The sequence below is a fragment of the Charadrius vociferus genome, unplaced genomic scaffold (assembly GCF_000708025.1).
Source record: "Charadrius vociferus isolate BGI_N301 unplaced genomic scaffold, ASM70802v2 scaffold323, whole genome shotgun sequence".
NCBI lineage: Eukaryota > Metazoa > Chordata > Aves > Charadriiformes > Charadriidae > Charadrius > Charadrius vociferus.
Genome location: NW_009647692.1, coordinates 2,158,159 through 2,171,461, shown reverse-complemented (window position 1 = coordinate 2,171,461; position 13,303 = coordinate 2,158,159). Strand labels below are relative to the sequence as shown.

Genomic DNA, 13,303 nt, shown 5'->3' with positions numbered 1-13,303 from the left:
GCTGGCAATCACACAGCCTGGATCCAAGACTGCCCCTGGGCGTTTGACATAATGGATGCAGCCCGATTCTCCTGCTGTTAGCGTCATCACCATTTTCATCACCTGTAGCAAGGAAAACAGGTTACACACTCAGCTTCCACGTTCCCCAAACGATTCTAGTTTTGTGAACCAGCAGCCAATGTCCTACCACAGACAAACCTGCACAAGCAGCTTTTGTGTTCAGGCTTTCTCAAAGGCTTAAAAGCACACAGGTTGGCAACAAAACCCCAGGCACTAAAGTGAATGGCAAAACAAAATAACTGGCCACAAATTAGCGCAGCAGAATGCCATCCTCAGGAACATCACCTATTCCACGCTGCTTGGACCAACAGGTACTCAAGAAGGTCCCACATTCAACACACTGAACAAAGCAGATACAATTTACTGCTGCAGGTGCTGCACTCTGAAGGCTAGCAGTGGGAGAGCCACTCTTAGACCTACAGCAACACGTTCACTCTGAGCAGAGGGAATTAGGATTACTTTCTAGAGGTCACAGGTCTCAGTCCGCTCTTCACAAACAGAGATGCTTCCTTAGATCAACCATGGAAGCTCTTTCCTTTGGAGCAGAAGGGCTGGGTACGGGGGGAGACAGTCTAGTTTTACCATTGCTATACTATAAGCCACAACTGGGATCACAGGAATTGAGTAGGTGGTTCCTTCTTAGCCATGGCTCTATTGCAATGTAAAAACACTTACATAAAGTATCTGGATCTCTGGCTTGATATTTTTCTCCTACACATTGTCCCCAACTGGTTTAATTGCCCCTCTGTCAACACACACCCTCCCCTCCCTCAAATCTGTTTTGAGCCATGCACTCCTACACAACCTCTCATGCTTTCCTCACAGTGATGCAGAAATTGTTCCTCCTCCTCCTCTCTAAGAGTTAAGTAACTTCCAAGGGAGAAGGGAGGAGTGACACTTATTAACTCATCCAATCAACCTGATAAATGATCAGGTAACCAGAGAAATATTAATCCTGGCATATAACTCTGCTTCTGAGGCTGTGTTAGTACTAAGTAGTGGTCTACAAGTAGAAGGCCTTCTTCACCGCAACTAGAAAACACAGTGGATCCTACCCGCCCTTGGTCAGGGTAGATCACAAGATGATAACCATGGTCTCACTGCTGAGAAATTTTGGTTATCACTTGGTGTACAGTCATGAACACTCAAATTTCAGCTGTTAAGTAATTTCTTCCCCACCTCATCGCTCTCACTGCTGACTCCTGCATTAGCCCAGGTTAAAACCCAGACAAAATGTGGAAGGGAAATACGGTGAATTATCCCTTACACTCAATTCCCAGTTCCAAAGCATTCAATTTTATTTCCCCCCAGCTTTTCCCTGGGCAGATTCAGCATCTGCAGCCAAGTCAGTTCTTTGAGACTCTCTTACCTCTATCTCTGCAAAGCACTGGCCTGCAAACACGTGTCCCCCATCCTCTACCACATACTGGATAAGCTTCCCAGCCGAAGGTGAGCGCAGAATTGAGGGATCATTCTCCTTTTCAAACACGCAGGTCTTGTTACCTATAGTGATGCGATACCTAGGAAAGAATGGGACAAATCACTGCAACCGAATTTCTCCTGGAAAGCACTGGAAGGGGAAAATCCATTCTCTCCCTATTCTACTTCAAAACAAACTAAACAAAACATCTCAACCAGCTCTTCTGAGCTGAACGGTACGGCCCTGCATTCGGAGGTTCAGATTAATCGTATCAAAACAGGACTATGAAAGCCACGGATCAGAAACCAGATAGAACAGCACTTAGCAAGGTGTACGTATGTTACATCTGTGCTTCTTCTCTACCAACAAGTGTCACTCACCAATGAAGTTCAAGATTTCATATAAACAAAACCAGATGTCAGCAGCAATTACACTTGCCATACGTAACACACAATACATTCACCAAACTGCCCACCTTGTGCACAATCCTCTTGTATCCAGAGCAAAGCTGAAAAGAGCAGGATGCACCCGAGCAGCAGACTGAGAGGTTGAGATTTTATAGCATTTTCCAACCCAGAAAGTTACCCGAACTCTCTGTACTCCTGACCAGATTTGTTACATTTGTCGCAGAAAAGACACCAGCAGAGGGGGCAGTGGTTCACATCCCAGAAGCTGGAGATTTACTGACCTATGGCTATGATCCCTGCAGGGAATTTTAAGGGAATGCACTGAAATTGTAAATCTTGTTATCTATTTCTAAGGCAGCTGTGGAGTTTCCAGGATTTTAAAGATTTTCATGTTCTGTTTTTTGTTTGGTTGTCTTTTTTTATAATCCAAAAGAGCACTTTTAAAGAACCAGGAGAAGAATATGGACTCCACATTGGCACACATTCAGATCCTTCTTCTAGCAGCAGCCAAGATCTGTTCTTCAGGTGAAGGCAACTTCCCCCTTTAAACTCATCCATAATACATCGAGTAATCTCTCCTAGGCGAGAATTCCATTCCATGCTAATCTTTGGGAAGATAAAGTTACAAGTACACCTAATTTCTGCTTGCGTGTAAATGGTAAACACCTTTACAGGTTGCTACCTGTCCACTTCTTCTTTCATGTAGGTGGTATAGCTGCTACCATCGTAAGACAGGAGCAGTCCTCCATCGCTCAGTCGGTGCACGTCAACTTCCACACAGGAGCTGTTCATGATGACCACGTAGGAATTGGGAGACTGTCGGGTCACCTGCAGATCCGCAAGAATGGTACGTACCACATGGAATAAACACAGCATTGATAGTGCCTTGGTTGCCACAACATACACAGCTTCCCAAGCACTGCAACAGTGGGAATTAAAGAAGGGGAACAGAGCCATTTGTTCTCATGGTAGATGGAAAGAAACAATGAAAAAAAATTTGGGATCGCAAAGCTGAGCATCTAGCAGTCAAGAGATGCCAGAACTAATGCTGTCCATGAATCTTGATTTAATCCTCTCACAGTCATGCATTAATTGCACAGGTTTGATTACGCAATCGTATACCATTTCTTCACCCCGATCTACACACAAGTCACAGTCGTATACTATAATTGCATAATGAATGAGATAATTTGGGGAAAAAAAAGAGAGATTGTCTCACAGAGAAAGCAGCTAAAGCTCTCCCTGGAAAAAGGGATCCCATCGCAGTCTCTGCCACAGAGTGCCTATTTGAATCTGGGTAAATCCCTTAAAGCATACTTCAGCTGCTATTCAATGCCTCTCTGTTTCTCATCAAAGGGGTGCCAAGATAAAAATCACGGAAGTGCAGATGTGCAGAATACTTAAACCTGCGAAAAACAGTATATGGTGATGTCATTAAGAACTTCACCATAATAAATTTGCCTGAGGAAGCTAATTAAGATTGCACAGGCAATCTGAAATCTAGTATTTCCTAACTTTCGTATGCTTGGTTTCACAACCTTTAAACAGTATTTCTAACATTGTTTTTTGCACACTGCAAAGAAAAAGCAACACTAAAGGGAAGAATTGCTACAAATCCTGTCAAGCTGATGAAACTGGGCTCAAACACCCAACAGGGTAGATCTACATATTCAGAAACGCCAGCTAAAAGTTTTGGTCAACCAACAGGCAGTAGTCTGCCTATAACAAGTATTCTTCACCCCATGCAGAGCATTTCTTGACCCCGAAAGCTTAAACTGTTTACAGAGATAAACAGAGACATTGCAATAGAAAGATGTGATGGGGCATTATCATAAGGGAGATTGTCCTGATTTCTTAACCCCACTAAAGCAGAGAGAATAAACCCGGCACGGATATAATTCCAATAATTGCATGTATTACAAAGATTATGCCAGATCAGCATACAAATAGACATTTCCAATGAAAACTGGCAAGCTGATGGCTTTCCACACTGTGCATCGTACCTTCAGCACGTATTTCCGTCCTTCATAGATGAGTTCCACATCCACAGTGTTTAGCAGAGTATGAGCAGGCAGGACTTGGCCCCTTGAAAGAGAAGTAGAAATCAAAATTGGTCTTCCAGAAGCCACCAAATGGCTATCAGGGGCCCAAGCGGGTTCAAAGATGCATGCAAAACACTAGCAGAGAGATGGGAGCAGGTTTTTATACCGTCTCTTCTTAGGAGAGACACACATGACAAAGCCAGCCCATCCCTCTCCAGCCACAGAGATCAGCTTTACTCTCCTGTCCGTGCACCCACTGTAGCCTTAGAGAAGAGTCTGCAAAAGGAGCATCGCAGCCTGAATTACAGAACACGTAGCGTGACTGAACAGAGGGATAAAGCAGCTTTTCCCCCTGCAGCTCTGTTTATGTATGGACTCACCAACGGGACACTGAGGAGAACTCTGTTAAGAGTGGACCTGGATCATGCCCGGATCACACCAGGTTTAGCCTGACAGTGTCATGACACGTCTCCCTACAGCGCCTGCCCTGCTTTACAGCCAGCAGGAGCAGAAAGGGTTTTCTAAGTACTAGTGGGAAACATTCAGTTTGGAAAATTATGTCAAACCTGGAAAATTAGGTCAATTCTCAAAACAGGAGGAAGACAATATCTGGTGATTCAAGACTCCCTAATGCTGTCCTAGCAGCACACAGAGAAAGAACTCCGCATTTCTGAGCCATTTCTTGGAGATTTTGCCAAAACTGCCAGAAACCAAACCAATCTGTGCAAGCAGCAAGCAATATTTTGGAGAGATGCATAGATATCTGCCAGTTTTCTTAGGCCAGTAGAAAAACAGCTTCCTGGGGCCAGAGAACAGTCAGCAGATAACAGGCTCTGTGCATTTCTGGATGGCACTGCACTTGAACAAAACTTGTAAATCAAAAGTAATATCTGCTTATCAGCCATCCACCAGACCAGCTTGGAATTTTACCTTTCTAGAGAGTGCAGAAAATTTGAGACACTGTTTCGGAAGCTCACATCAGCCACATGCAGAGCTCCACACACCACTCCCAGCATGGTATCAGGCCTTTCAGCCTAGAAAGAAAGAGTACATGACACCGTTACGTCTCCTTTAGCTTCAGTACATTCTGGACACCCACTTGAAGAATCAACAGTCTCAGGTCTATTTAAAAATTAACTTGGTGTAGCATCCACGCATCTCTAAAATTAAGTTGGTGTAGCATCCATGCGTACACCATGTAGAAGCCATTAGCTCTGTAACTCCTTAAAAGAAAACCACGTTTTTTTCTTCCTGGATCAAATCTTGAGGGTCCACCTACATTTCCGCTATCATCGGTCCCAAACTGCAAACCTAAATACCAGCCTTAATTCACACGTACACCGAGATGTTTTTCTGGCCAACTTTAAAACCACCTTTCCCTGACACGGATGACCCGATATTTTTATATAAATAAGAATTAAGACCAGTGAAAATGTTTACGAATAAAGTAGTAAGTGGACATTAACCACTCCTAAATCCTTGTCCTCTTGCAATCAGCACACACCAAGCTTGCTCCCCGACCCCCTTCCCCTCCTCCCTGCAATCTGTAGTCCTCCTGTAAAGCAAGCAGCTGCACCTGAACTTTCTCAGCAATGAGCCGATCCAGCCAGCCAGTGTCAATGCGGTTCTGCTGAAAGCTCTCTGTTTCCAACAGTTTAATCAAGTACTCAACAGTGGTTCGGAAATCCCCTCGGATGGACAGCTCCTTCAAAGCCACTACCATGTTTCTGAAAAAGAAAAGAATACCTATTATCTACCCCATACTAGCAGCCATGTGCAAGCTGGTAACTCTAGATAGTTCCCCATGAGCTGCTGGGAAAAAGCAGTCTGAAGGTAATAGGAGAAGAGTATGTGCACGGGAGCAAGATCCTATATGACATGCTTGGGAATGAAAGAATATTGATTTTCTTCAGCCTGCTGCTGGTGTGGACAAAAACAGCTCAGCCAGCACCCGCGATGAGATCAGGAGGTCCCACCGTTATCAACATCTAGGCACCTACCACGTGTCAGAGGTATACAGAAGACAGACAGACGTGGTCTCCATCCCACCCAGAATGGAACAGAGGAAAGGCTCTGGATGAAAAACGGCATGGATGACAGGTCGGACCACCCTGTCTTATGACCGGATGCTTTAACGTTCCACGCCACATAAGGACAACTCAATGGTGCATAAACTTTTATAAGGCACAGGCATAGAAAGTTATCAATGTTTTTGACAACTTGTGTTATGTTTTTATCATAACCTGCCACCAGAATGTTTTCAAAGAGGGACTTCAACCCAATGGTAGCTATGTCATACCCCAGCAGAGGTATACAAGGCAGGAATGAAACAGAAAGGAAAAAGATAAAAAGAACTATGCAACAAGTGTAGAAATGTAGGTGAAACACAGTGGAAATGCAAAGCAAGACAGCATGAGAAGCCTGACCATGATGTGGAAAACAAGATAAAGAGAGGGAACCTTCTCTTAAAGCTCCTAGAAGAGTTTTGTTTTACCCATCGCACTTTGGATCAAAACAAGCAATTTTCAAGGTTCTACCACTATTCTGACTACTTACGAAATGGCTTCTTCACGATTTTCTCCCCAGGAGAAGCAGTGACCAAACTGAGAATCGGCAAATTCATGAAGCCCTCCTGCAGCAGCAACACTGAAATAGCCCCAGACATTCTTATTGCTGCGGAAATTCAGTTCCTGAACTGTACCAGAACTGGGCTTAAACCCCTGTAAAGACAGACAGACATTGCTATACATCCTAAAGAAAAAGTAAATAATCCAGAATTAGGGAAGCAATTAAGAGTTCTGAAAGCTAGAGCACCTCTGTGCTGCAACACAAACAAATAAGTTCAGGCTGTGTCTAACCAGAATCTACAGAACCATCAGGTAAGTGAGATGAGGGAAGATTCTTTTAAATTTGCTGCCAAAGTTTTCAGGATCAGCAGCAGGGATTGAACCTAGGTGTAAAGCCTACTGCTCTCAGAGCGTGATCAGTAACTACAGAATTTAAAACACTCACCTCATCGGGATTCTCACTGGTGATACGCGCAGCAATGACATGGCCGCGTGGACAAGGCACATGGGCTGAATTCTCAAAATCAATAGATCCATCTCCCCATGGAGAAACACCATACATCACTCGGATATCCTTGATCCTGTGGAGGGGAATCCCCATGGCAATCTAAGGAAAAAAAAAAAAATAATAATGAAACCATCAATAAGTAAGTTTCCTCCTCACAGAGAGTCCCTATTCCTTGAAGAATTAATTCCACCAACTCTCTGTCCAAGCCGATGCTGCCGTTGCAGTATAGCAAATATACATGCCTGTTTTCTGATGTGATCCTTCTCCATTGACACATCTTGCAACATTCATATTTCTCAGGACAGCTGAGCTCAGTGTAATATCCACCTTAAGCCCTTCAGCCAGTATTTTCCATTGACTGATTAAAAGGCTCTGGAGAAAGCTGGCCAGTGCTAGGTCAGCTGAGGATGGGCGTGCATTAGGCCTGTTAAAAATATACTAAGGTCCCAGTGAGACAGAAGGCCCCTAAGTGGTTATAGGAAACCGTGGAATTTTGCAACTATGAACTGTGGAGAAAATAACCTAAAAAACTGGCTGCTGGCTGTATCCTTACAGAGTAAAGTCCCACTTGTTCCGTTCATTAGCTGGGACTTTTTCTTCTTTTCTACAGCTACAGTTCAAAAAGGCTGAGCTTTAGTTTAACTATTTATTTCAGCTGTCTATTAGCCAGACAGCAACAGACAAAAGACCACACTGGTTACAATATCAGCGCACCATTCTATTCTTGTATCTAGCACCAGCAATACAAAGAACAGTGCCAAAAGAATGAGGAAAAGTATCGGACCAGTTACAAAACTCCCAGTGCCTGGCAAACACAGACACAGAGCTACTGGAATCACCTGTTGAGAGAGAAGGTCTCAGGACAAAACCAAATGGTGTCCTGACAAAATGAAGATGATCCCGCTCCTGAGCAGCCCACAAGGCATTACAGTTCAAGCATTTGTTTCCTCCATCATCTATCCAATAACTTCAAAATGCAAACAGGACGGAGAAGAAAGAAACTAGAAAGAATGTAAGAGGATAAGAATGGGAGGGCTGAGAAAGTGGAAGTAGAAAAGCACCAAGAGCCCCCAGCATGGTGTAAGACGAAGAGGGAAAGAGGGCTGCAGCAATCATGCACTGGTGGAAAAGATGGGGCTGAGAAGAGGGAGATAGCCTGGCAGCACACAGGGAGTTTCGTGGGGATGCACAAGGGAGAGATGAGCCACAGCAGATGCAACAAACGCTTTCTACAGGATCTGTGAAGGATTCCCTCATTACCGTGGGGATCAGAACAACAAAAAGCCTACTGGTTCATGGAAACCATAACTGTCACTCACTGTGATGACTTCTCCTTGAAAAAGCAATAAATCAAGACAAATTGTTGGTCACTTTGCCACATGTATTCATGTAGCTAATTATCAGGCACAAATCCTGTTTTGTGGAAAGGCAGAAGAGCAGGGACCTCAGTCAGGAGGAGGAAACGTCTGCTCTGAGCAAGGGGCTTGGAGAGGTGGAAACAATTGCTCTGGAAGTCAGGAACTGCTCATCAAAATTAAAAAGACCCAAGACACTTTCCTGAACCTCAAACAACTGCTGAGCTTGCTGAGATGAAAAATCCAACTGTCTGTTCTTTTTTCCCTCCTTTTGTCATTAGTAACTCTGGGAAGAGGCTGTTGTCCCTCGGAGGCAGAGTGGGCGATGCACTGCTCAAAACTGGCACAGCATTTGATTGCTCTGCTAGCCTCAGAAGCCAACTCCTTTCACAAAATAATTTCAGAGCTTAAAGTTGAACTACTCATGGCTAAAGCTTGTTGAGACAGGCTTTTTTACACACGACCTTTCCTTAAATGAGTTTTTCTACCTCTGTTTTATTCCTCTATTGCTTCCCTTCACACTCCTTTTAACTGCAGGTCTGCCTGAGCAGTCCAGGAGAAACAACTAGAAAATAACCCCTCTTTGCTTTCCAAACCAGAAAGAGCCAAACGGTAGAGCTATAACTTAGTGAAGCAGTCATAAAAGAAGGGATGCATACGTATTTTGGAATACCGAATGAAGCTTTGCTCCAGCCACAGGAGATAAATCTCAAGCTGAGAAAGTACCAAAAAGGTCCTTTGAGTTATTGGGTATTTTTGTCAAGGAGGAAATGTGGGGGGCTCCTGTATCGCCCATCTGCACGTGAGGACATAGGCCACATTTAGTAGAGCTCTCTAATACTTTCTCTATGTTCTCTCCTCTATCAGTACCAAGATCTAGTCATCTGCCTAACGTCAGTATGCGATCCAGTTTTAACACAGAACCCTGGCTGTGACTCAGACAAGAGTCCGCCCCCCTGTTTTACTGAGGCTTCAGCAGAACAGGTCTTTCACGCTCAGGTCTCTTCGACGTACCACAGCTCGGGTACTTCTGAGAGCCTGCAGGAGCAGGGCGCCTGCGCACCGACTCACCTGGAGCTGCGCTGCCGGCAGGTTAACATCAGCCACCATCTCTGTGCAGGGGTGCTCCACTTGCAGGCGGGGATTCAACTCCAGAAAGTAGAAACTGCCATCCTGGCTGTACAGGTACTCCACCGTGCCCGCGCTCACGTAGCCCACCATTTTGGCAAGCTTCACCGCACACTAGGATACAGGAAAGAAGAGTATTTGATTTCCAGGCCCGAGGCTCTGCTCATCCACCCCACCAACTTCAGATTTTTTTTGCTGGCAGTCTGAAACAGCCAAAAGCTTGTAACAGGCCCGAGAACTGCTCAAAGAAAAGCACATGGCACAGGAGTTTTCATTTCCAGGTTTTTCATTACAATTTACAGAAGGCAGAGTTTGAAGCAAATATTTATAATACTCAGCATTAAACAATTCACACAACTCCTCCAACTTGCTTTTAACATGACAATATACATTTAAAACACACTTCCCTCTTATTTTTGGGGTGTGTGCGTTTTTGAAGGGGGCTCTACAGCTGTTTGTCAGCACGTGGTGGACTCAGTGAGTTTTGGAAACGTGAGTGGTTGCCCACACTAAGCAGTTTGAGACACACAACCCCTATATTGCTCCTTTAAAAGATTCAACAATACAAAATTCTTGGTGATGTCCAAAAAAAAAAAAAAGTCCTGCCTGTTTCTGGAGTCTCACAGGGAAAAAAGAACTTGCAGAGCCACTCTCACCTGCTCCATGTGCTCAAACACCACCGAAGTTGCAATAGAAGCGGGTGCTTCCTCAATAATCTTCTGGTGCCTGCGCTGCACAGAGCAATCCCGGCCAAAGAGAGAGATGGCGTTGCCATACTGATCGGCCAGGATCTGCACCTCCAAGTGGCGGGACTGTTTGGCTAGTCTCATTACAAAGATGGGAGAGCCTGGGACTTCAGCTTGCACCTACAGCAGAGACAGCATATAAATAGGCAGATCATTTTTTGTGAACACCCGTCTTAGTCACAACCATCCCAAGTTAATTTTTTAAGCAAGGAACATCCATAATATTTTCCCTGGGCCACTTAAGGCTGAAAATACCCTGTGTTGTATTTTATGTAATTACAGTGCCATTTCGATTCCTCGCAGCTTTCCTAAATAACCCATAAACTAAAGAAGGCTCATGTCCCTCAGCATTTTTGAGTTACACTGCAGATGCTTTCCATTACTTGGATTTATTCAGCGTTTCCTGTGATGTTTGGGCATTTGACAACTATATTGGATGTGCAGATATATTAAAATCCTACCAATGTACAGAGCAAAAAAAGCATGAGCTCACAATTCAAAGTAGCTAAACAGGCTCTGACACATAATGCAGACTTTTTCAGTTCATTAACGTTTCCGTTTCGGTGCTCTCAGAATCACCCAACCTGAACATTTAGAACAAGGCAGTACAAATCAATGGGAAAAGTTACCTGTCGAAATAGGTTGGGGAAGTCATCTGCATTGTTAACTTTCCTGATTCCTTTTCCTCCTCCTCCTTCAGAAGCCTTGATCATGACAGGGTAGCCAACCTCCTCAGCAGCCTGATTGAAACAGGCAGAAAACCATGGGTAAGTACACCAAGGTAGCAGAATCAAGTTGAAAAGATCATTATTTCCGTGTTGATTTGTGTTCAAGCTTCCATGTCTGACCCTATTTAGCAACCAAGACACGAATGGGATAGAAACCAAATATTCCAGTTTGAGAGGGTGCCTGTAGTTGGAAAAACCAGCCGTGATTTTGTGACTACAGAGAACTCTTGCCTCTCAAAGTGATCACAAAATCTTTTGTCAGTACTTCACGCCATGAAATTTACAAACTCACAGAAAAGCTTTTTTGTAATACAGAAAATAATTAAGCTGGGTAACATGAGGAAATCATGTATGCCACCCCCTCTCCTCACAAAGGTAAATTCCCAAACCCTGTACTGTGCCAGGAATATTTTTTATTCTAGAAATCTTCCTCAAATGAAAACTTAACAAAAGACGAATCCAAGTGTGAGGTCATGGGTCTTTATTAAAAACACCTTCTTCCTGCATTAAACACAAAATGGAAGACAACCCCTAACGAAATACAATTTTGTTCCTATATTTTCTCTCTTTCTCCTTATTCTCACCTAATCCTGCAGGCTGGGCCCAAAGACAATATGTGAAAGACCACGTTCCAATTTCTAAGACTCAGCTCTGGGAGTTCTAGTCTGTACTCCCTTTAAAATTAAGTTAAACCCTGAGCACTCTCCAGGTGTGCATGCAGCGGGACCTCAAATACCTCCAAAATATCAGCCACATACCCGCAGTCCATCATCTGCATCCTTCACATAGCCCTTTTCATATAGCTCCTGAGGAACATTCAAGATACGCTTCTGAAGATCATTTTCCTGCCAGTCCACTCGAAGACCTGAAATATAAGCATTATGTTCTTAGCTCATTCTGCTGCAAGGCTCAGGGAGAACTCACACGTCAGACGCTGATGAAATGAACAGCAGTCGTAGTTCGACAAGGAACCAGTCTGGAAGTATTTACAGAAGAGGGAATGCAGAACGTAAACAGGTATTTCTGTTTTCTGGGGAGCAAATCTTTACATCCAACAAGTTATATCCTCCTTCATTTACCTTGTGCAATTCTGAGAAAGAGGTTATTTACAGTCTTTTGAACTGTATAGAGCTTCCATGGAAACAGAATATTGCCTGTGTGCTCCAAAACTACACACTATATGCTAGAGAAGTAGAGGCTGCAGAAATACCACATATTACAGCACATTACACACCACGTAAATTTTGCCTGACATATCCACATATATCATAGTCACGCTGTCTAAGCCTCAGATAATACAAATTTGAAAGCCTAAACAGATGGAACATATCTTGAAACATCTTTTTGTGCACAGAAACTTCTCAAAAGATTAGACGTGTTGAAGAAAAAAAAGATTAGAATGATCTTGATAAACACAGGGCAATTTCCTTCTTACCACTGCCACTCCAAGGAAGAGTAGGAATGCTGGCTGTCTGAGCCACTATTGAAGAAGCAATTTTATCTCCTAAGGCCCACATGGCTTGGCTTGGAGGACCTGCACAGAGCAAAAACAGTGCATGAGAGAGACATAAGAGATATTAGACATTAGGGAGATGTCCAGAAGTTTAATTTAGGTTCCAGGTAAGAGGGATAAATAAACACGCTTAGCAGGGTCGCTGCATGCCACATCTCAACTGGTATAAATCAACATGTCTGCACTGAAACAGAGAGCATGAGCTGTATCAGCCAGAAAACTAAAAGCAGACTAGAGTACCTTTGACCAAGAAGGAGTTAAAGGCCATTGAAAATACACGGATCCAACCAAAGATGCATCACAATAGCTTGTTAAGTGCCCATCCCGTTAAAGAAGCCTTGGCACACTCAGCTTGAAAGCACCACTCTATCCATGTGTCCTCATGCTGGGCCTGCTCTCAAAGGGATGGCAGGCACTAGTAACTGGTACTGGTACTGGTACTGGACGTGCATATCACACGCTACTGGAATAATAATTCAGTGCCCTGATTTTACTTGAAATGTGGTTTGCATGGAACTGTAGTGTATGATTGGTAAGAGATTTAAACGGGAATTAAAATACAGCTTTTAAATCCACTCCTCTTCAAGGGTCCAAAGTATTTCTGTGGTTATGGCTCAAGACACTAGAGACAAAAAGATTTGCTAGACGTCAGAACACAATACAACTATCCCCAGGCTATGTTCAGACCATGACTTTTATCACAAGTCCATCTTTAGTTTTAAACACAGCACGTGTCCAAAACCTTATCCGATATTCAGAGCCATGTGGTTCGGGAGATGAGGCTTACTGCATCAAACACCTCCAGCACTCGCTTACCTACACTGCTAAC

The 13,303-nt window shown here is 43.8% G+C and overlaps 1 protein-coding gene across 3 annotated transcripts in view; it reads right to left on the bottom strand.

Annotated features, from left to right (window-relative positions):
* ACACA (acetyl-CoA carboxylase alpha) overlaps positions 1–13,303 on the bottom strand; it is a 134,288-nt gene that overhangs the window by 102,541 nt on the left and 18,444 nt on the right. For all 3 annotated transcript variants that reach the window (XM_009881464.1, XM_009881462.1, XM_009881463.1), the window contains 13 exons: positions 12,397–12,495; positions 11,720–11,826; positions 10,863–10,973; positions 10,144–10,353; positions 9,431–9,601; positions 6,942–7,103; positions 6,486–6,649; positions 5,506–5,656; positions 4,860–4,963; positions 3,891–3,972; positions 2,570–2,715; positions 1,430–1,580; positions 3–102 (listed from right to left, as the gene is read on the bottom strand). In XM_009881464.1, coding sequence (XP_009879766.1) covers positions 3–102; positions 1,430–1,580; positions 2,570–2,715; positions 3,891–3,972; positions 4,860–4,963; positions 5,506–5,656; positions 6,486–6,649; positions 6,942–7,103; positions 9,431–9,601; positions 10,144–10,353; positions 10,863–10,973; positions 11,720–11,826; positions 12,397–12,495 — 1,758 coding nt within the window. The remainder of the gene's footprint in view (positions 1–2; positions 103–1,429; positions 1,581–2,569; positions 2,716–3,890; positions 3,973–4,859; positions 4,964–5,505; positions 5,657–6,485; positions 6,650–6,941; positions 7,104–9,430; positions 9,602–10,143; positions 10,354–10,862; positions 10,974–11,719; positions 11,827–12,396; positions 12,496–13,303) is intronic.